General features: G+C 41.3%; 1 protein-coding gene across 1 annotated transcript; it reads right to left on the bottom strand.

Annotated features, from left to right (window-relative positions):
- Positions 1 to 529: 529 nt before the first annotated feature.
- On the bottom strand, positions 530 to 21,129 carry NLRP2 (NLR family pyrin domain containing 2). Its single transcript, XM_070222793.1, has 11 exons — positions 20,850 to 21,129; positions 18,983 to 19,027; positions 17,215 to 17,292; positions 14,071 to 15,667; positions 13,182 to 13,352; positions 11,206 to 11,370; positions 9,425 to 9,595; positions 8,935 to 9,105; positions 7,061 to 7,231; positions 3,118 to 3,288; positions 530 to 886 (listed from the first exon to the last, which is right to left on the bottom strand). The coding sequence occupies exons 1-11, from the start codon at positions 21,127 to 21,129 to the stop codon at positions 751 to 753; spliced, it is 3,156 nt and encodes a 1,051-aa protein (XP_070078894.1). The 3' UTR covers positions 530 to 750.
- Between the last annotated feature and the right edge of the window lie 2,001 nt (positions 21,130 to 23,130).

Below are 23,130 nucleotides of genomic sequence, written 5' to 3'. Positions count from 1 at the left end.
ATTTGGTGAGAGTGATGAACTAATGGATCCCAATGAAGAAATAGGAGAAAGGAGGAGGATTGGAAGAAAAATTTAAAAATTAGTACTTAGAAAAGGTAATTCTTACTTACACTATTTCCTTAAGGAATTTTGGGATTCTGTCTGTCACAAGGACATATTGGGGACTCTATCAGGAAGAGCTATGCATACCATGATGTTTTCTGTAAGTATAGTTGGAATTATTAGAAAGCTAATCAGAGCAACGACATGATAATATATGTGCTTCATTGAAGCACCTAAGAGTGCTACAGAATATTGTGAGACTTGTAGGAGTAATAATCTGATGATGAAAATTTATCAGACAGTTATCCATGCAGGTCAAGAAATACCAGAACAGGGCAATGACCGGCAAGGTAAACAGAAATCAAAGTGATCACAGACATTTCCATCCCTAACCTCCCCACGCCACCCCCTCGACTAAGTTCCCTTCAAATAAAGTATCTTTTTTCTAAGTTTGGTCAGAATCCATTAATAAATACAGTGACACTCATGAATGCTCCTACCTTTATTTCTCTCAATATACTCAAGATACAGACACTTCATTCATAACAGAGTTAAGTGACTTGTGCATGTTTACGTAAGCCACAGGCACAACCATGGCTAAAATAACGTCTGGCCCATAAATTAGGACCACTGAGAAGGCTCATAGGAAGTTCACCACCACCTTGAAGATTCATAACTTTATTGGAGAAGGAATAACTCCAAGGGGATTCAGAAAATGAAGTCACGGGAAGAAGGTCTGTTATTTTCTGGGTCTTGATCACTCTCAATAGTCAGTTGTGGGTTGCTGTCTTTGATTTCTTTCAGTAGCTTGTGGATTCGAGCATCAGATTCATCTATCTTCAACCTGGGGGTACAATGGAAAAAAAAATGTTTGTTGCTTCAAGGAGATTCATTCCAAACACGCAGGTGCCTGCAAATCTCATGCTTTAGGGATTTGCAGAGCAGGGGCCATCTTTGTTGATTATTCTATGCTGCAAAGTAGAGTTCCGTATTGACTTGGTAGGGAAAAAAGATATCAGGTTAACACTGTAATGGTATAAAGCCATTTTGGATGTAGTAGTTTTGGATGCTTGAATGGTCTTGGGTGATTATCAAATCATAGTTGGTGTGCAATATGGGATTGCACTATGCAATAGGGAATTGCAATATGGAATCTGTGATATAGCTCCATATTTGTAACACAGCTCCAGTTATATGATACCTACTCCACAACTCACTTTGACAACTTCTCCTACTACTTGGTGGACTCAGGATGAGACATACACGCTTGAACCAAGTCAGTTGGATGAGCTTTTTATCCCCCTTGGCTATATGATACTAGCTAACTACCATGCTTTATTTGACCTACGTTGATAGACAGCAGCCTCATTTCTAGGATTCACCTTTTAGTAACCTTATTCAGCCACGTGCATGTGGAAATGGGGGTCAAGACAGGAGAGGGAATAATTAAAGCAAAATATGTATAAAAATAAGAGACTAAGGATATTAGCTGCCATGTTTCTTGCTGGCACTGTAGTCCTGGTTTTACTAGCATATTAGTTGATTTTTGTTCTGTTGCTCGAGACTCACAATACATCCATGCAACAAACTTTCAGTTATAAGATGAATAAGTTCTGGAGATCTAATGTACAGCCTAATGACAGTTAACAATACTGTATTATATACTTGAAATTTGCAGAGATCTTAAGTGTTCTCACCACACACACAAAAGCTAACTATGTGAGATGATGGGTGTATTAATTAGCTTGATTGTTGTAATCATTTCACAATGCCTATGTATATCAAAACAGCCAACAAAATAGCTTTGGCTAAAGTAAGAGCTAACCAGCTTCAAAATAGCTTAAACATGACCCTCCAAGGTCAAACATCAGTGTGTTTATTCACGATTGTCAGAGGTTGGTCATGGTCTACGGTAGAAGCACAAAACTAGTTCCTGCAGCAGATCTGTGTCTGGACAAAAGTGTTGAAGGGATCAGAAATGGAAGGTGCACACCAGAAGATATAAATGTGTTGCTCTGAGATTGAGGTGCGCCGTTAGGTTTCTTTCGCTGCAAGCGAGAGAAAATGACAATAGTTAACTTAAAAGAGCTTCTCAGAAGGATATGGGGTAGCTTATAGAATGAAAGAACAAAAATCCAAATTCTGAAATGGCAGGGCCAGGGGCTCCGTGACTTTCTAGGATCTATGATTCAGGAAGAAGCCGTCCTCCCCTTGAATCACTCATCCTGAAATTCAAAGACCAGTAAAGAACGTCTGACTGGCTGGTCTAAAGAAACAGCTCCAATGTTTTCTTTGTGGGGGTTTTACCTCTTGATTGAAACTCACCAATATTATCTAAAGTGAGAGGGCTAACTCACAAGAAAGGGGTCAGGAAAAGAAAAAACTTTAGTGTCCACATATCTCTTCTTTTGATCATCAAGTTATCTTGGGGCCTGAGATTGATGTTAAATAAATATGTAATTTGTTTCTTCTACATAATTATCGTTTTAAGCCATCAGTTGTCCATGTTGCATCTGAGAATTTAAAGGAGTTTCCACACTGCTAGGAAGAGTTTTCTGGTTCTTTGTTGCCATGCTAGCAAGTAAGCAACAGAACTCAATGACAACTTGCTCCAATGAGCATGGAGATGAGAGCCAATTGGTGATAGCTCCCAGACTAGTCTGCTCACAGACTAATCTCATCAGACAGCAGGTTCATTCCAGAAAACATGTTTCTAAGGCTGACGTCGACCTGCTAGACCTCTGTAACCAACACAGCCTGAAAACAGACTCTTTCCAAAAATATCATGGGAGAGCTGCAGTTTGATTTCCTTAACACGACTGTGGCTGGCTGCCATAACTCTCCTTCACTTAGAAAAGCTGCCAATCCAGCTTCTTGGTTTCAGGTTGAGTTTTAGACTCATCTTACCTGTCAAAGCAACAGAAGGAATCAATGGGTGGGCTACCTGGTGACAAAACATCAATGGATGACAGCTGAACGTAAGCCATAGATGTCGACAACAAATTCCTGTCATTTGTGCTTCTTCCAAACCTTCTATCATGGAAAGAACACTGTAGGGGTGTAGGAGGATCATACCTGAGTGTCTGGAGGGGGCAGCTTTGAAGTTTCAAGGCATCACACAGCACCTTCACTCCACTGTACCCCAAGGAATTCTGGCCCAGGTCCAGAGTGGTCAGGTTCTGGTTGCTGCTGAGGGCAGACGAGAGGTCTTCACAACTGAAAGGAGTGATGGCGCATCCCCACAACCTATAGGTGAAACATAAAAATTAATTCATTTATTCAAACAACGCTTATGGATACCATCCTATATGCCAGGCACACTCTTGGGTTTGAGGATCCAACAGTGAACAACACTTCTGCCCTCAGAGCTCATCTAGTAATAGGAAACAGATGCCATACCCAATAAACAGTGTGCCATATCCAATAAAGGTTATGAAGGGCAAGAGGTAAAGGGAGTAGCTAGGGGTGCTCACTACAATGGTCAAGACGACCTGAGAGGGTGAAGAGAATGAACGATAGAGAGACCAGGGTAGAGGATTTCACAAAGGAACAGACTCAATATTTGAAAGGAAAAAGGAAGAAAAGATGACACACGAAGGATTTTGTTCTGAGTAAATAAAATAATCTTTTTTTTTGAGCTGCAGAAGCAGCAGCTTTAGGCAGGGAAAAAGAGCAACTCAGTTTTGGACAGACATCGAGATTCCGCCTATCTGAATTCCAAGGGAAGTGTCAAGTTGGATGTTAGATGAGTGCACTATCGAGGACAAAGCTTTCTTCCACCTGGAGTTGTCGAATGGGCAGAAGACAGACAAATAAGGGTCATACAAATGTTGACAATTCTTGCATATATATGCACACACATCCATACACACACACACACATAGGAGAAGGGAAGAGGTCATATATTTGCATTCACTCCAGGATTTAGAAGAGGCTAAATATAATACCAAGCATTGAGCATACCCCCTGGCACATTGTTGAATAACATGCATACGTATTTCATTATCATAACAAACTTTTCTGATGGACGCAACTAACTCTATTCCCTAGAATGTATAGCTGAGATCATACAGTCAGGAAGTCATAGCTGGCTGGATAAAGGGCAGCCGTCCTTCCCTATGCCAGTAGTGCACTTGATTAAGGGAGCCCCCATCACCATTAACACTACCACTCTCCTGCAAACACGTACATACCATGGATGGTAACAACCAGTGGTCCTCTACCTGTGATTCCAAGGATTGCTCACTTGGCATCCTCACCATCACAAATTTCAGTCATGCCGGGAGCTTGAAAAATGTTGTCATCTGGGTATTACATTTGGAGATCTTGATTTGAGTGGTCTGGAGTACAGCCGGGGCATAGGGATTTTCAAAGCTACCAGCATTTCTACAATGCAAGAGAGACTGACCTCTACTCCTCCGCTATACCTTCTTGTACTGTAGAGGCCAGAAAACCAGTTATCCTTTCAGAGTCCTTCACAGGTAGGGTTCCAGATTCAAGTGCATCTGACTGATGGAACCTAACCTACACGGCGTTGTGAGACAGAACTGAGTTGAGGCCGTTTATCTGCTCGTGGGGCAGCTTTTCCTGGTTCAGTGTCTAATTCCTACCTCTCTGAAGCTGGGGAGCTGGGACATCAGTGGCTTCTTCTGGTTGCCTTGCGGCATTTCATCCTCAAAATTTTTCACTGCTGGCCTTTGGATGACCCAGACTAGAAGCTATTACTTTAACTGTTGCAGTGAATTTTCTCCCCCAGCTTTATGGAGATATAATTGACAAGTGAAAATTATATGTATTTGAGCTATAAAATGTGATGATTTAATATACATATACATTGTGAAATGATTACCACAATCAAGTTAATTAACACATCCATCACCTCACACAGTTACCATTTTTTATTTGTGGTGAGAACACTTGAGATCTACTCTTTTAGCAAATTTTCCTTATTTTTTGTTGTTGAAAAATAGAGGTTGCTGGAGTTTTTCTTTAATCTTTATTGAGATATAATTGACACATAAGATTGTGTGAATTCAAAGTGTGTGTTGAATTGATACGATTATATATTGTAAAATGATTGCTGCCACACCATTAGTTAATACCTCCAACCCAACGCATGATTACCTTTTTTTTTGTGGTGAGAAGATTTAATATCTATTCTTTTAGCAAGTAGATAACACAGTATTATTAACTATAATCACCATGCTGTACATTAGATCCCCAGAACTTGTTAATCTTCTATCTGGAACTTTGTTCCCTTTGGCCAGTGTCTCCCCATTTCCCCCATCTCCCAGGCCTTGGTAACCACCATTCTACTCTCTGCTTCTGTAAGTTCAGCTTTTTTAGATTCCACATATTGGTGATATCCTACAGCATTTGTCTTTCTCTGACTGTCTTATTTCACTTAGAATAATGCCATCAAGTTTTACCCATGTTGTCGCAAATGGAAGGATTTTCTTCTGTCTCATGGTTGAATAATATTCTCTTGAACGTATATATCACATCTTCTTTATCCATTCATCTGTTGATGGATGCTTGGGTTGTTTTCATATCTTGACTACTGTAAATAATGCTGCAATGAACATGGGAGTGCAGATATCTTTTTGAGATCCTGCTTTCATTTCCTTTGGATAAATACCCAGAAGTGGAATTGCTGGATCATATGGTATTTCTACTTTCAATTTCTTGAGGAATTCCATACTGTTTTTCTTAGTGGTTGCACCAATTTTCCTTCTCACCAACAGTACACAACACCAACACTTGTTATCTCTTGTCTTTTTGACAATAACCATTCCAGCTGGTGTGAGGTGATATCTCACTGTGGTTTTGATTTGCATTTCCCTGATGATCAGTGATGCTGAGCACCTTTTCATGTACATTTTGGCCACTTGTTTATATACTTTAGAAAAAAGTCTTTTCAGGTCCTCTTCCCATTAATTTTATTTTTTTGCTATTTTTTTTTTAAGATTGGCACCTGAGCTAACAACTGTTGCCAATCTTCTTCTTTTTTTTCCCCTGATTTTTCTCCCACAATTCCCCCAGTACATAGTTGTATATTTTTAGTTGTGGGTTCTTCTAGTTGTGGCATGTGGGACACTGCCTCACCATGGCCTGATGAGCAGTGCCATGTCCGCGCCCAGGATGCGAACCAGTGAAACCTTGGGCTACTGAAGGCGGAGCGCATGAACTTAACCACTCGGCCACGGGGTCAGTCCCTATTTTTTTTGCTATTGAGTTGTGTAAATTCCTTATATATTTTGGGTATTAACTCCTTATCAGATATATGGTTTGAAAATATTTTCACCCATATCGTAGGTTGTCTTTTCATTTTTTGTTTCCTTTGGTATAAGAAGATATTTAGATTGATGAAATCCCACTTGTTTATTTTTGCTTTTGTTGCCTGTGCTTCTGGTTTCACTTCCAAAAAAATCATTGCCAAGGCCAACATCAAGGAGCTTTTGCCCTGTGTTTTCTTTCAGGAGTTCTAAGGTTTTAGGTCTTATGTTTAAGTACCTTAATCCATTTTGAGTTAATTTTTGTGTATGGTGTAAGGGTTCAATTACAATCTTTTGCATGTGGAGAGTTCTTTTCCATTTATTGAAGAGACTGTCTATCCCCAGTGAGTATTCTTGATACCCTTACCAAAAAGTAGTTGACCATATATGTGGGGGTTTATTTCTGGGCTCTCTATTCTGTTCCACTGGTCTGTTTGTCTGTTTCTATGCCAGTACCACACTGTTTTGATTACTATAGTTTTGTAATATAGTTTGAAGTCAGGAAGTGCAATGCCTCCAGCTTTGTTGTTCTTTGTCGGGGTTGATTTGGCTATTTGAGGTCTTTTGTGGTTCCCTAGGAATTTGGGGATCTTGAAAAAAAACTTTTTGAAAAATGCCATCCTAGTGGATTTTTAAAATACTCCACTGAATTTATTCCCATCCTTGGTATTAGAGCTGGAGAGATTTGCTCCAATAACATTTCATTTCAGATACAGATTAAAGTTCAGAAAAACATAACTTACCATAGACATCTTAAATTACACAGTGGTTTCTTCAAAGCCTCGCACAGAAACTTAAGTCCAATAATTCCTATGTGATTCAGCCCCAGATCCAAGTGCATAAGGCTTGAATTTTGTTGGAGAAGTGTTGAGAGATGATTGCAACCATCACTGGTTATGTTGCAGTACCATAGCCTAGAAATCAATCACGTGGAGAAAAAAAAACCTTGTTAGTCCCTCACTGGTGAGATGCACCAAAACCATGATCGTTGACCTCAAGCCACAGGTTTTAGATAAGCCTGGAGACATGGAAATGAAATCATGAGATGAGGCTGGCTCTCAGTTTGCAGCCAAGGGCACAGGGACCTCAGTCCTACAACCACAGAGAACCAAATTCTGCCAACAACCTGAACGAATAAATGAACAGATTCCTTCTTACAGTCTTCAGAAAGGACCACAGCCTTGCTGACACCTTGGTTTTATCCCAGTAAGATGTGTATTGGTCTTCTGACTTACGGAACTATAAAATTGTGTTAAGCCAATAAGTTTACATTAATTTGTTACAGCAGCAATAGAAGACCAACACAGCTGCCTTTTAATTTTCATGAGCTCTAAGTGATTATATAGGCCTTGGCTTCCACAAATGTCCCTGTGACATGGCCAGACCCTAGGGAGTGGTGGTCATGTGATGTATTTAGGGATATGGGACCACAGGCAGCCTCAGCACCCGTGTTCCCCAAGATGAGGACCATAGGACCTGGAGGGACAATAGGAATGGACAACAGATTTGAGGGTGACCCACATGGTCTGAGGGGAGCCAGCATACATGCCTATGGTTTGGTAGTTTGTAAATTTATCGAAACTTTGATGACTACGGGGTAATAGAGGAAGGCCCCAGCAAATTAAGTTTTGACAATTTAGCAAAATAGGGGCATAGATTTAAAAAACTGAGTTGAGGTTTAGAAAGAAAAGGACTTGACCTATGTTTCCTGAGATTCACACTGTCTACAGGGATGCCAGTTGGTGAGGTTCACTGTCTAAGTCTCAGTTTTCTTATCTGCAAACTGGGAGAGATGAGGGTTTTATAAGTCCTGGAGGATTCAATGAAATAATCTTGGCAAGACTTTAGTGTAGTGTCTGGCACATATTAGGGGCTTAATAGGTGTTGACCATCATTATTTTGTTTTTCTTTTTTGATGCCTTGGATGGCAGCAACTTCTAACGTAAATTGATGTGAATTTAGGGCTAGTGGCTGGGGAGCATCTTATTCCATAGGGAACCGTATATTATTTTAGTGTTTGGGGGCTTAGCCAGTGGGGAAAAGCCTTTCCTTTTACCTCTCTTCAACCATGAACTAAATACGTCATGAAATTTTAAGTGAGTGAGTGGTTTTCAGAGACTGGGTGCCTTAAGGCATGTCCTAGATTAAAACTAGTTTATAGGAAAAGCAGACAATTACTAACCATCGAAGGCAATTTTGTAAGCAAGACCAGCAGAGATTTTAACGCTGAATAGGATCTATGAATAGAAACCCTCAGTGAAGCCCCATTCCTTTCTAAAAATCTGTCCTATTATTTTAGTATTAACAGGAGGATTATACTGAGCTCGTTGGCGAATATTAACTCCACTCATACTGAAATACACGTAGAGTTTGTTACATAGTTCCCAGAACACACGTTAAAAATATCAAACCTGGAAACCAGCTACACCCCCCAAATGCCTATAGAATATTGACACCACTTCTTGTATTTGTTCTATCACCCTCTCCCAGGTCTCATCAGATCTAACCATCAGTATCACATTTGGTATATTCAGAGGGATTATTAAATGCTTGCAGCTGTCCTACTTGAATCCAGTATGTGTGCACGTGCACACACACAGAGCCAGCAGGGACTTACACCAGGGTCTGTAGTTGACATTCGGGGTAACTCAAACCCTCACACAGAAGTTTCACCCCTCCATCTCCGAGAGCATTCTTTGCCAAGCACAGGTGTGTCAGCCTCTGGTTGACAATCAAAGCAGAAGACAGTTCCTTGCAAGAGGCTTCTGTAAGGTGACAGTTTTCTAACCTGCAAAAGCACCACACAAGTGGTAAGATGGTGAGAACCCAACTTTCTTGGTTGTTTGCAATTGCTAGAGTCTGCCCCTACAGCCTTTCTTGTTATGTGCTCAGTCATGTGCTAGTGTTTACAGTCATGAAGGACCAAGGATGAGAGAAGAATAAGATGAATGAGACATCTGCTTGGGACCAAAAATGGGAACCAAGTGTCAACATCCGTAAGATCTTCCAGACAAGTTGCCCAGAAAATCCAGGAGTTATCGTTGCTTTTCTCTATGTGGCCCCAGGTAAAAAACGGAGATGCTCCAGGGAAGAGAGGAGACACTTACGACAACCTCTGCAGGAAGCACTTTGGGTGTCTCAGAGTCATGTACAGCAACTTGGCATCCTCATCCAGAAGCTCGTTTGCTGTGAGGTTCAGGCATGTGAGGGACTGGTTGATTTCGAGGGAGGAGGAGAGATCAGCCCATTGATGGGTGGTGGCAGAGCAAGATACCAAACTGCAGGAGAAATTGGAACAAGTCATTGTTGAGAACAAACAATGGAGAATCGTCTCTAGTTTCATCTCTCACTCCTCTCCATTATGCTACTCCCGGGACTAAATTATCTGGAGCAGTGGTTGCCAAAGTGTGGTCCCTGGACCAGCTGCATTGGCATCCTCTGGCAACCAGCTAGAAATGCAAATCCTCAGGAGCTCCAGATGTAGAGTCTAGTGATCTAGTTTGAAGGTATCCTGCGATCACTTGGAAGATGTGTTAAATTCCTGGACCATACACCAAAAGTTTGATTCAGAAGATCCTGGTGAGACCCAGAAATTTGAATTTTAACAAGTTCCCAGGTGGTGCAGCCACTGCTGGTCTGGAGACCACATGTTGAGAACTACTTATTTAGAAATCCAGTCAATCAAACCTAGCATGCAACATGGCACCCATATTCTATTCCTGGAGATAGAAGTTCTTATCATGGGAAAATGGAACTTCATGGAATATTATGTATATCATCTTGGCCTTTGGGGTGAGGTTTCTAAAACAACCCTGATTTTGCCATTTACTATATATGAAAATGTAGTCAAGTTACTTAACTTTGTTAAACCTCATTTCCATCTTTAAGTTGGAAATAAGTCATATCCTCACGTTGAGTGTTTAAAGTTGATAACTCACATGAAGCGCCAAGTGGGATATGTGCCACATAGCTAAAATTCAGCTAAAACACTTTCTTCTCTTAGAGTCTAAACAATAATTGGGGAACCAAAATTAACTAGCGATTGGGGCACGAAGTAGAATGTTAATTGCTTCCAATAAAATAAGCCAAACTCATATGGAGCCTACTCCTCCCATTTTTGGTGTTCACTGAGAAACAAATTAGTAACCCAAATCTTCAAATCACACAGTTTATTTTCCCCACATGCATCCCCACAGGAAGAAGAAAGGAAGGTCATTAGGAATTGTCGACAAGGATAGCAGCTACTATTGAATCCATATGTGCTCAGACTTGGTTTCATTCAATCCTCAAGTCCTTTGAGATGTGCGTTATTCCATTCAACTGGTGGAGAGGAGAGCTAGTTAAATAGTCCAAGATTGTATCAGTAGAGGCAGAGCCACAATTTGAGACCAACTGATCACCTTAAACTGTGTTCCTGTTAGTACTCAAATGTGGTCAAGTGAGGAGTGAGGATAATCATCACCAGAGCAACCATGAGGAGAATTTCCCAAGGGGAGATCTCTCAACCCAGAGGGAGTACAAGGAAAGGGAAAACCTGATGCTCCTGAAGTGTCCTTGCCTGGAAAGATGAGGCCAGTAGCTGGTATTCTGAATCACGATAGAGGAGAAACATGAACTATACACAAACTGTCTCTGATAGAAGATGATATCCAATTTCTGGGAGTTTCTTTGGATTCAGGGCTGTTATGTTTGGTTGTCCAGGTTGTTCATTGATCAACATAAGTGGAAACTAAACTCCAGCCCATTTTCTATTCTGGGACATGTGCCCTGAACAGTACTATTTCCAGCAGAGTAAGGGATTATTTTTTCTAATTTACACAGAATTGTTGTATAGGCTTGTGGCAGATCTGTTTATATGCTGAAGGTTTTCAGTGATGGTGAGATATACCTGAGATATTGTAGATGACATTTTGGGTGTCTCAAGACGCTACACAATGAGGGGAACATATCATCCTGGTCATTTCCTTGAAGTGTCAGATGCGTCAGAGTCTTGTGACCACCAAAAGTGATGCAGAAGTTTTGATAAGCATCAGCTGGGGAAATATTTTTGAGGCTAGGGAAAAGAAAACAAAGGTGAGATCTTGAGTTTCTATTTCTATAATGCATGTAAGTAGAAACATAGGACTGAGATATATTTAAACTTTACAGACTAATTTTTCATCTTTATTGAGGTATTACTGACAAGCAAAAACTGTATATATTTAAGTTGTATGACAATGTTTTGATATATGGTTACCTTGTGACATCATCGCCACAATCAAGTGAATTAACATGTCTATTACCTCACATATTTTTCTTTTTTTTCTTTTGGGTCAAGAACACTTAAGATCAACTCTGCAAATTTGAAGTGTACACTACAGTGTTGTTAACTGTAGTCACATTGCCCTACATTAGGTCTCCAGACCTTGTTCATCTTGCATAAGTGAAACTTTGTACCGCTTGGCCAACGCCTCACTTCAGAAACTATTAGAAGCCCCAATCTCTAGTCATCTCAGACTTTCACAGAAGCGAAGTTGGTCATCAACAGTTGTTTCAGACAAAAGCTGTTCTTCTATGGCTTTTTGTGAAAAATAAGGAAGGGTGGTAACTCTCTTCCTTGAAGTGTCACCCATGGACACATTTCACTGGCACTATTTCCTGCTGAATGCTTTGACTCTAAGGAATGCTCTTGCATTTAGAGTGGGGATCACATGTATCCCTAAGTGGGCAAGAGCTCTTATTTCTCTACGTTGAGAAAGAAGAGATATCTGTAGTTTGAGAAGGTCTCCTTGAAATAAAAACTCACTTAGCTGATGAATCGTGTTTATTCTTCTCCCCGCATTCCGACTTGCTCAAATTTAAGCTTGCAGGTCTTTCTCAGCACACTATCCACATAAACGAGCCTCAGGTCCAGGAAGACTCTGACATACTGTCTTACATGGCAAAAGCACACTCTGTTCTGAATATAAGCATTTAAGTTATGTAAATTACCTTTTTCTGGTGTTTCTTAGCCTCAGCTTTTCTTTCCAACTTTATTCAACTACATATTATTTTTAAAATCATATCCAAACAGACACATATCCAGCCCAAGTGAATTTTAATGCTCAGTTCTCAGGCCTGTCTTGGCACATTGCTACCATTTCTACGTAAGTGGTGCCCAGTCAGGGGTGATTTTGTACCCCCTGGGGACACTTGGCAATGTCTGAGACGTTTTTGGTTCTCACATCTGGGGGTGTGTGGCTGCTACTGGCATCAGAAGGTAAAGGCCAGGGATGCCCCTAAACATCCTACAATGCACAGGTCAGGCACCCCTCCAACAAAGAAATATACAGCCCAAAATGTCAGCACAGGTTGAGAAATCCTGCTCTACGCAAGCCCTATGTTTGTCATAATAGTATTAAAACTGCCTCCAGGATCTTCATTTTCTTCGTGGTGCTTTGTAGACATCCAAACCATATTTCACATTGTATGAAAATCACTTTATAAAAAAAATAGAATGGTAGTTGCCAGGGGCTAGGCAGAAAGTGTCATGGGGAATTATTGTTTAATGGGGACAAAGTTTCAGTTTTGCAAGATGAAAAGAGTTATGGAGATGGATGGTGGTGATGGTTGTTCAACAATGTGAATGTACTTAAATATGTCAATGAAAATGGTTAAGATGGTAAGTTTTATGTTATGCATATTTTTCAAACAATAAAAAATTGGAAAAATTACTTTATGTGATTCTCTCAGTAGACAAATTTAAGGACTGGACCATTTCAGTTCCTTGTGTTGAGCACCTGGTTGGAGTCTGGAACAGGAATTCAAATATTGCTCCAATATTAAAAACGTCAGCAGCTTTGTCATGCCCTTGGGGTTTTAATCCAGGGGTTAGCTTCTACTTACACCACTTTCTGGAGATTACAGGTAGCAGAGGCAATTTTTTCACAAAGAATCTTCACTGATGAGGTACTAAGAAAGCTCTGACTGATGTCCAGAAATATCAGATTCTTGTTGGAACCAAATATGGAACAAAGACCCATCCAGAAAGGAAGTACGTGTTCATCATTCTGGAACCTACAGGGAAGAGACAAAGGAGGGAATTTACCAAATATTGCTGGAGAGAAAACTAACATTTGTCCCTCATCATGAAGGTATTTAGAGTTCTTATGGGCATACACCCCTAATAAATAAGTTTAACTTTAAACATTGGATGATTTACTCACTTAGCACCACTATCAGAAAACTCATTTCCCAAGTCATATCACTGGAGAAAGAACTTAAACTTCCTCCACAACAGTCTAATGAAAGGGTTAGAATAAGTTAAAATTCTAAGCATATCGGGGCTGGCCCCGTGGCCGAGTGGTTAAGTTCGCGCGCTCCGCTGCAGGCGGCCCAGTGTTTCGTTAGTTCGAATCCTGGGCGCGGACATGGCACTGCTCATCAGACCACGCTGAGGCAGCGTCCCACATGCCACAACTAGAAGAACCCACAACGAAGAATACACAACTATGTACCGGGGGGCTTTGGGGAGAAAAAGGAAAAAATAAAAAAATCTTTAAAAAAAAATTCTAAGCATATCATTGGTAAAACATTGAGAGCAGTATACATCATCAGTATACCTCCTGCCTTGAGTGTTAAGTTGGCAGAATGAAAGTTCTCACGAGGGATAATACTGACTTTAAGCAGGAGGGGACAGGAGACTCTGTCCTCTTCCTAATGGAGCATGGAGTGAGGCTGAAGATAGGCAGAGCTAGTAGAGTAAAAAAAAAGAAAAAAAAATCAGAGTTCTTACCTCTCAACCTGAGTGTCTGATTCTGATGCAGTATCATTCTCCAGGAATACTCCCTTTTCTACCTGCAGTGAAATTTTCTGCAAGTTTCGACAGTGCTGGAGGCAGAATGATGCATGTATGATGTCCATTTTATTTTTCAAATGCAAGGACGTTTCCTTTATGTGGGCCATTGCATCCTTTACAAGCCGCTCCTCTTGAGATTCGTAAAGACAGTACAAAACCTCCTGCATTTCTGTCACTGATAAGGGTTTATTCTCAGTGGACTTCACTCTGCATTCGAGTAATTCCTGCTTGATCTTCAATGACACTTGGCAGCCAAAAGTTGTCTCCAGCTCCCTGGCTCTCTTTTCATTCAATAGGCCGAATAAGAAGTACCCCACGTGGGTCAGGCTGGGGTTCTTGAGTCTTTCTTCCTTGGAGAGCAGCTTCTGCACACCCCCAATGTCCCACCTGCAGCTATCCCCATCTTCCTCCTCCTCTCTCTCCAGAACATAGAACAAGGCAGCAAGAAACTGCTGGACGCTGAGGTGGATGAAGGAGTAGCAGCCCTCACAGTCTTTGCCCTTCTGGAGGATATTCTTGTCCAGGAAAGGATGGAAGTCAGACTCCTTTACCCCAAGTCTCTCGAGGTCTTCTCCATCAAACATAGATGTCTGTGTCCATATGCCCCCAGCAGCCAGGAGACACAGAGCTGTCACTGGAACTTGGAGGAATGGACCGGGGCAGCTGCCAGGAGGTGATGTGAACTGGCTGCAGAGGAAATGCAGGAACAGTGATGTGATGGTTTGGCAAGTTGGGGCAGGGTCTTCTCCCTTCTCCATCTGCAGTTTCATACAGGTGCAGACGATCCAGCACACAGCAGGAGCTGAGCCCAGGTGGAATAAAGCTGCATTGCTCTTCATCAAGTCAAAAGCTCTCAGTGCTTGGACCTCCTCTTCAAAGTGTTTCAAGAAATAGGCCTTTCTGTCCAGCTCTAAGAACCCCTCTATTTCTATGAAGAGTGGCTGTTCAACCAAGAGCCGGAGCTCTCTCAGAGTCCCGGGTCGAGTAGTGATCAGCAAAGTGGCCTTGGGTAATATTTTTCTCTTCAGCAAACTCCCCAAGAGGACAGGCACTGGCTTCTGCTTCTGCCAGTCACAACACATGTCATGGATGAGTGCCCCCGAGGGGACTCTCAGCTCATCGAAACCATCGATGATGAACAGGACTTTCTGAGCTTGGGCGAAGATCTCCGGAATGGCATCCTGCAAATCTGGCCAGTTCTTAGATATCAGCTCTGCAAAAGTGCACGCCCCCTTGTGGTTGAGTTCCTTACAGCTGAGATAGAAGGCAGCATTAAATGTTTCTGCGAGGTTGTCCTGTGTCCAGTCCAGCATCAACTTCTTTGCCAGTGTGGTTTTCCCAATGCCTGCAGGACCATGTAGCACCACCGTGTGTGGAAATGGCCCTGTAAGCATTTTAGGATTACAGAATGGGATCAGAGTCTCATATCTCTGGGTGACAATATGGACGTTTTCACTGGCTCCAGGCCAAAAGTTCTTCTCCCAGATTTGACAGAACTTCTTCTTCATTATACTTCTATATTTATCTTGTTTACCTTCAGTGATATGAGGTAGGAAATAGACAGGATAGAGTCGGTTATTCAATAGGAAAAAAATACTTTAAGTAGGAAAGGAAAAAAAGAAGTGAGGTTTATGAAGAATCACCTGACAGCAAACTCACTCCAGGAAGATATGATACAGACCTGGATTTTCTCCTGCCAACCCTTCTTTTGCTTCTCCTGAGTTTGTGATGTCCTCTTTCTGTACTGGTGTAAGCTCTGCATAATACAAATTAAAGTGAGCTTGACGCAAAAATAGGTGTACTTCTTTTATCAGAAATATGATGTGAAAGCAGGCTCTGAGGTGTCCAAGAATCTAATCTGAGTTCTTTGACCACATTATGTGCTGGGAAGTGCCATGGCCGGGTTTATAGAGATGAACAGAGCAAATGACTCCTGAAATCAAGTTACATGTCTCTATCCTATAGAGTCATCACAAGAAGTACTTGCTCTATCTAAACTCAAATGATTTATCGAAACTACTTGTCTGTCTTTTCCACTGGACTAGAACAAGCACCAGGAGGTCAGGGCATAGATCTTCACCATAATAGTCTCAACACATTATAGTCACCCAAGTGTTTGAGTAAACAAGTAGTGGAGTGCCAACTGTCTTGAATACCAGACAACTCTAAGTATCTACCCAAGATAAATAAAAATATGTCTACACAAAGACTTGCACATGAACGCTCATGGCAGCATCATTCAAGACAGTCAAAAAGTAGAAACAATTCAATGTCTATCCATTGATGAATGGGCAACCCAAATGTGGTATATCCATACAATGAAATATTATTCAGTATTAAAAAGGAATGAATTCATGATACATGCAACAACATGGATGAACCTCAAAAACAATACGCTAAGTGAAAGAAGACAGACACAAAAGACCACATATGTCCAGAAAAGGCAAATCTAGAGGACAAAGTAGATTAATGATTTCCTGGAAGTGGGGGACAGAGATCAGGGAGTGACTACATATGAACGTGAGGGATCTTTTGGGAAGTGTTGTAAAATTGATAGTGGTGATAGTTACAAAACTCTGTAAATTTACTAAAAGTTATTAACAGTACACTTAAAATGAGTGAAGTTTATAATACATAAATTGTACTTCAACAAAACCATTTAAAAAATACTACCAGGCAGACTTGAGAGAAAGACTAATGTTAAACTAACCACAACATCAGTCAAGGCGAGTCACCTACCTACAACAGGTCTCAATTTTCTCATCTGTGAGTTGATATTGTTAAAGTCGTCTGAGTATCTGAAGTTGAAAAATCTAAGAGAAACTCTATACAATGTACTCCTAATTTTTAAGAACTAGTTTCATATGAAGTTCTATGAACTGAATTCTCTCCAATGTTCATTTTCCCCCTTTATTCTTACATAAAGGAGGAATGCATTCTCCATGAGACAATTGGTGATTATTAAGTAGTGGAGAAAATGAGGTTTTAGAGAGATGGAGTTCCCAAAAGGAGTGGGAGAGCACAGCAAGGAAGAGTATGCTCCACTTAGCTTTCTCCAACAGTGGATGTTCTAAGACCAACCTGGCTCCTCCTCTTCTTTTAAATGCTGTTGTATTTCTTCCAGGTTTTCACGTTTTGATTCCTGAGTCCATGTGATCCCTGAAGAAAAGAGAGGACATTATGGGTTTGTCACTGTCCTAGTATTGAAACTTCTGTTTAGGAGAGAGTAGGACATCAAGACAGTTCAAGTTCAACAATGGGTCTCAATATTTAAGCCCAGATTACACAAATAGGATGTTAACGAGGTACTGCAGATAAAATTAAAGTGTGTCAGGCCATGATCCCAGGCTCACATGCCTTTTCTGGCAAGTGAATTCCTATGAAGTTCAGAACACATGGTGAGAGAAATGGATGCATAAAGACAATCACTCTTTTCTAAGGGCACCAGAAAGATTTCATGGATCAATTCCCTGGTTTCTGATGAGGTAGATGAAGTTACATTGTCTTGGGAAGGAATAGAGGAACAGGGTGGAGTCGTAATGGGAGAAGAAATATTTCAAGCTCAACATTGGATAATGAAGAGGTGAGTCTGTGGAACTTCTGAAAAGATATCCAGGAGGCAACTGGATATGAGCACCTGAAGTTCAGGGAAAATGCCGGTCTGAAGATATCTTTTGGAAAGTCTTCAGGATATAAATAGCCGGTAAGACTCCAAGTGATATCAACCAGGAGCAGTGTGCTGAGTGAAAAAAAATGGCCAACCAGTCATCCATTTTGAAGATTAGGTGAGAGAAGAGGGGCTCTGAAAGAATTGAGGAAAAATGATCATAGGCAAGTAACAGAATACAAGAAGCAATGTCATGTTGCCAAGAGTAAGGTTTTAAACAAAGAACTCTCCAGTGCTTGTTCACTCAGAACATTTGATTGAATATCAGCCTCGTGGCAGGTGCTATTCCTTAAAGCTTTGTCAAATGTCACATCTACTAGACCACCAATTTATGTTTGACATTTAGGTCATCATTGTAGGACATTTATGTATTGTAGGACATCATTGTAGGATGTCATTGTAGGGTATTTGTGTATTTACATATTGACAGATGTAGTCAGATCCTCCGGGGTTTAGGTGAATGGTGGTGGCTTCACTTTTCAAACCACCCCCGAGTCTACTACTGCCTTCAGCCTGAGTCATATTTTTAAGGATATTGGTGATGTCAAGAGAAGAGAATGTTGGAAAATCACTAACTCAAAAATCTTTTTGACCAGGATTAACAAACTTGTTTTTCCCCTGCAGAGGGCTAGATAGTAAATATTTTTTGCTTTGTGGCCATACTGTCTGTTGTAACTACTAATCTCTGCCTTGTAGGGCGAAAGCAGTCATAGGTATTATAAAAGCAAGTAAGTATGCTGTGTGCAAATAAAACTTTGTGTTTACTGAAATTTGAATTTTGTATGATTTTCATAGGCATAAAATATTCTTTTGTTTTTTCCCAACCATTTAAAAAATGTGAAAACCATTTTTAGCTTGTGGGGTTACAAACACACGTGGCAGGCCACATTTGGTTTGGGAGCCACGGTTTGCTAACACTTGACTTAGATTAAAGTCCAGCTTATCCAGATTCCAAGGGAAAGCTCATTTTCTTTCCCACATTTGTACGTATTTACTGATGTCTAGTATAAATACTGCCTCATTTTAGCTTTATTTATCTTACTACTGCCCACCTGGATGACAGCAGAGATAGGGACTTAAATTTCTTTGCATTCCTAGTGCTCAGCACCATATCTTGTGTAATTAAAACCTTGGATTCCAAAGTCTCATATGAAAAAAAAGGCTGTAAATGAAGTAACTTACCTAATGATGGAGGCTTATTTTCCTGAAGTGACTTCAAAGCTGCTTCTGAAAAAGGAGAAGGTGGAAGAAATTTTCACTTTTCAGAGCCAAGACCCTTGTAGGTGTACAACTCTGAGTTTCTTCATGGTATTTTCAAATTTGTAATCTCCAGAGGCCAGCTAGGGGCTAAAACCCTCACCTGTCCATGGAAGACAGGGAAAAGAAAGCTAAAAACTGACCCCTGGCTGGAATAAAACTGGCAATTAAAAAAATCATAGGATAGGAAGTAGAGATGTTTTAAATATCCTTGTTGAGGAGCAAAAGACAGAGAAAAAGAACTCTGTAGAGCAGTGCTCTCCAGGACAAATATAATGCCTGCCGCAAAAGTAAGCTGCCTATGTCATTAAAAATTTTCTAGTAAGCACATTATAAAGGTAAAAAAAAAGGTGAAACTATTTTTCGTAAGTTTTCAGTAACTATCTCAAATGTTATCACTCCAATGTGTAATCAATACAAGAGTTATTGATGAGATAGTAATACAACAATGCAGTTAAAAGCTAGTGCCTATTTTAGTCTTATGGCACACCTGAATTCAAACGAGCCACATTTCAAGGGCTCATAGCCACATGCAGCTACTGTATTGGCAGCAGAGCCCTAGACGACATTCTAAAACCTTGGAAGCACATTGGCATCATTTGGGAAGCCTTTAAGAATCCCATGGCCAGGCGGCATACAGATCAGTTAGCTAAATCAGTATCTCCAGTGAGAGGTCCAGGATGTCAGTGCCTTTAAAGCTGCCCAGGAGATTCCCAAGAACAGCAAAGTTGAGAACCACTGGCCTAAAACGTGCTTCTCCACTTGGTGATTTTGCTCCCAAGGGGACATTTGGTCACGTCTACAGACATTTTTGGTTGTCACAGTGGAGGGAGTGTGCTGCTAGCATCTAATGGGTAGAGGTGCTGGGATGCTGCTAAATATCCTGCAGTGCACAGGATGCCCCTTCCCTACCAAATAAGGATCATCCAGCCCCAAGTGTTATTAGTGCTGCTGAACTAAAGGAAGGAAGGAGTTTGAATGTGTATGTGTATGTGTGTGTGTGAGAGAGAATGAGAGAGAGAGAGAGAGAGAGAGAGAGAGAGAGAGAGAGAGAGAGAGAATGAGAGAGAGAATGAGAAGAGAGAGAGAGAGAAAGGGAGAGAGAAAGGGAGAGAGAAAGGGAGAGAGAAAGGGAGAGAGAAAGGGAGAGAGAAAGGGAGAGAGAAAGGGAGAGAGGGAGATGTTTACAGACATAGTATATGGGGAAAGGAAACTTGATAAGTGGGAATTGAAAACAAAACAGAGGGTCTATAATAATTTAACATCTTGGAGGACATACGAAAGAATGGGATCGTGAATACATTTCAGAAACTGTCCTGGGGGCTGGCCCCGTGGCCGAGTGGTTAAGTTCGCGCACTCTGCTGCAGGCGGCCCAGTGTTTCCTTGGTTTGAATCCTGGGCGCGGACATGGCACTGCTCATCAAACCACGCTGAGGCAGCATCCCACATGCCACAACTAGAAGGACCCACAACAAAGAATATACAACTATGTACTCGGGAGCTTTGGGGAGAAAAAGGAAAAAAATAAAATCTTTAAAAAAAAAAAAAAAAAAAAGAAACTGTCCTGAACAGGAGAAGGGATGCATGGTGAGGAGGACAGGGTAGACATAAACTTGGAAGGAGCAGAAGTAGCCAGAATATAAGAACCAGGAAAGACACCACTGGATTTTATGAGGATCTAGCATTTGTGTTCAGGACAGGTGGCTTCTCCAAGGCTCAATGTTATTTCTGTGTTTCTAAAACCATGGAGAGCTTTCCTCCCAGGACACAGTGTGGACTTGTTTCTGCTTACCCTTGAGTTCATCCTTTGCTCTCTCAGACAGGTCTGTTCGGTTCATTTTGTCAAAGACCTGGATGGTCACCATCTCTACCCAGTTTCTGGGACATCGGTTGGTGAGAATTTCTGCCAGTTGCTTCCCACTGGCCTCTTCTACCTCCGTCTGGGGGATGTGCTGTAACTCATCTTGCAGGGAAAGGGTCCTCAACAAGGACTTGAACTGGCTCAACTCATCCTGGTCTAGCCGTTCCAGAAGAGGCTGCAAGTTGAAATCCAGCTGTCCAGAAGGTACCATCTTGTCCTATACATGAGATCTGAGCTTTCAACATTAAAGAAGAATTAAGGAAGAAATGGAAAGAGACAGTGAATCCCTACTCCTATCTCAAATGTTGGCTGCCTCTGTGCCAGTAACTGGGCTATTCTCACTGCCTAACTTGCTACTTTAAGAACAAACTCTCCAACAGAGGTAAAACTCACACAGAACTCTCTTTCTTCTTGGCTCGACATAGCAGTTCCCATTTTGAGAGTCTAGGGCCTTTTTGAGAATATGAAAATCTCTGAGGGTAGGTAGGAAGTCCGTGCTGATGGATCTCCCGGACCTAGCAGGTCATCTGTTAGTTTTCAGTAAATTTGATGGACAAATGAGCTAATGACAACCATGACTTTAGCTCTCAGGAATGACTTGATGTGTAGCTATCTCAGGATGTTTATGGAGCTTGAGTACTAGACAAGGATCTTGAGTTGAAAATATCTGAACAGATACTCACTATACAGTTGAGTAGTACACTTTCCCAATTCACTGTTGCTTAAAAAGAGTCATTTCCTGACCTCAACAGACGTAGATCTGAAATCCTATTCACTTAACAGTTGAGTATTTGAGCCAAGGGTCCTAAGCCTGAATTTCCAGTTGTAAAAACAAGTATGCCATCACTCACCTCATTAGGTGGGTGTGGGCATTCCTTTATTCAAATAAAAGGTCCCATTGGATGCCAGGAACAATTTTAGAACTAAAGTGATAGCTGTAAAGATGGGTCAGAACCCTGCCCAGTTGGGGTTTGTACTCAATTTGACTACACATATGGGGTGGGAGGAGAGGAAACATTTCATAAATGAATGCAAACAGAAGCAGGTGACGTAAAAATATGAAGATAATGATATAGGGAAGTAGGATGAGGGTTATTTTACCTCATGTGGCCATGGACATTTTCTCAGAGGAAATATCATTTCAAATGAAAACATGAAGAGTGGGAGCCACCAGTTGTGGGAATTCATGGGGGATAAAAATTCTGAGCAGAGTGGACAACCAATATCAAGGCCTGGGGCTGAAATGAGTTCAGTGTGTTTGAGGCAAAGAACATAAGGTGTGTATTGGCTGGAGCAGATGGACACAAAATGCTATTCACACCCAAGGATCAGCCATCCTATCAAGGTGGCAGTTGCAGGTAAAATTAGGATTTTTGATTTGACTCTAAGTGCAGCTCCAAGGTTTCCAGCAGGGATACCACACGATCTGATCCATATCAGAAGCACTTTCTCTTGCTGCTTCGGGAGAATGGAGACTCACACCAAGGAGCTGGTAAAGAAAAATTTCTCAGGACACTCATTGAAGAAGGTAAAGAAGATGTTATTGGAGAGGAACTACAACAACAGGGATTTTGAAGTAGGGTAGAGAGATGGAACTCAACCATGAATACAATAAGAACAAGTGGAGATTGATAGCCAAGGAGCAGGGTTAGGGTCAGTGGATGGAAAACTACTAAGAGGAAACATCAAGGCTTGGGGGATTCTTGCCAAATCGACTCAACAGGATTCTTGCTGAGGGCAGGCCAGGTGATCAGCTATCACCCTGGGGGATGAGGAATTTGATCCGATATTGATCATGATCTGATACCAATGGTAGAGGATTTGTGCTAAACTGACTCAACAGGACTCTTGCTCAAACTGGACTATGTGGGCTAAGGAGAGAGCCCAAGGACGAGGTCTAGTGAAAAGAGGACTCAGAGCACTGGTTCAAGTTTGGTCAAGGAGAGTCTTTGTCAGTACCTACTTAGGATCTGAATTCTTCCAGGTGAGAGTGGACTCAGGGACACCTTGATAGTCTCTGTGAGGTGCCATGCCCTGCAATCAGCCCTTTAGGCTTGCCTTATTTCATCCTTACAGTATTCCAGGTGCTATACTCTCCAGGATCAGATATTGATCCTGAGGTACCAGAGAAGTTAGACAGATCATCTAAGTTTATGTGGCCACAAAGTGGCAGAACTGGGCTCTGAAGCAGGTAAAATAAATAGCTCCAGAG

The sequence above is a fragment of the Equus caballus genome, chromosome 10 (assembly GCF_041296265.1).
Source record: "Equus caballus isolate H_3958 breed thoroughbred chromosome 10, TB-T2T, whole genome shotgun sequence".
In the NCBI taxonomy this organism is placed as follows: Eukaryota; Metazoa; Chordata; class Mammalia; order Perissodactyla; family Equidae; genus Equus; species Equus caballus.
The sequence above is the reverse complement of the archived record's forward strand: the minus strand, read 5'-3'. Positions and strand labels throughout refer to the sequence as shown.

Coding starts and splice junctions, on each gene's coding strand:
- NLRP2 (XM_070222793.1), bottom strand. CDS start 21,129: ATGGTACCTTCTGGACAGCTGGATTTCAACTTGCAGCCTCTTCTGGAA. Junction 17,293..18,982: donor AAATAAGCCTCCATCATTAG/GTAAGTTACTTC, acceptor TCTTTTCTTCAG/GGATCACATGGACTCAGGAA. Junction 3,289..7,060: donor TGTAATTTAAGATGTCTATG/GTAAGTTATGTT, acceptor TTTCACCTATAG/GTTGTGGGGATGCGCCATCA.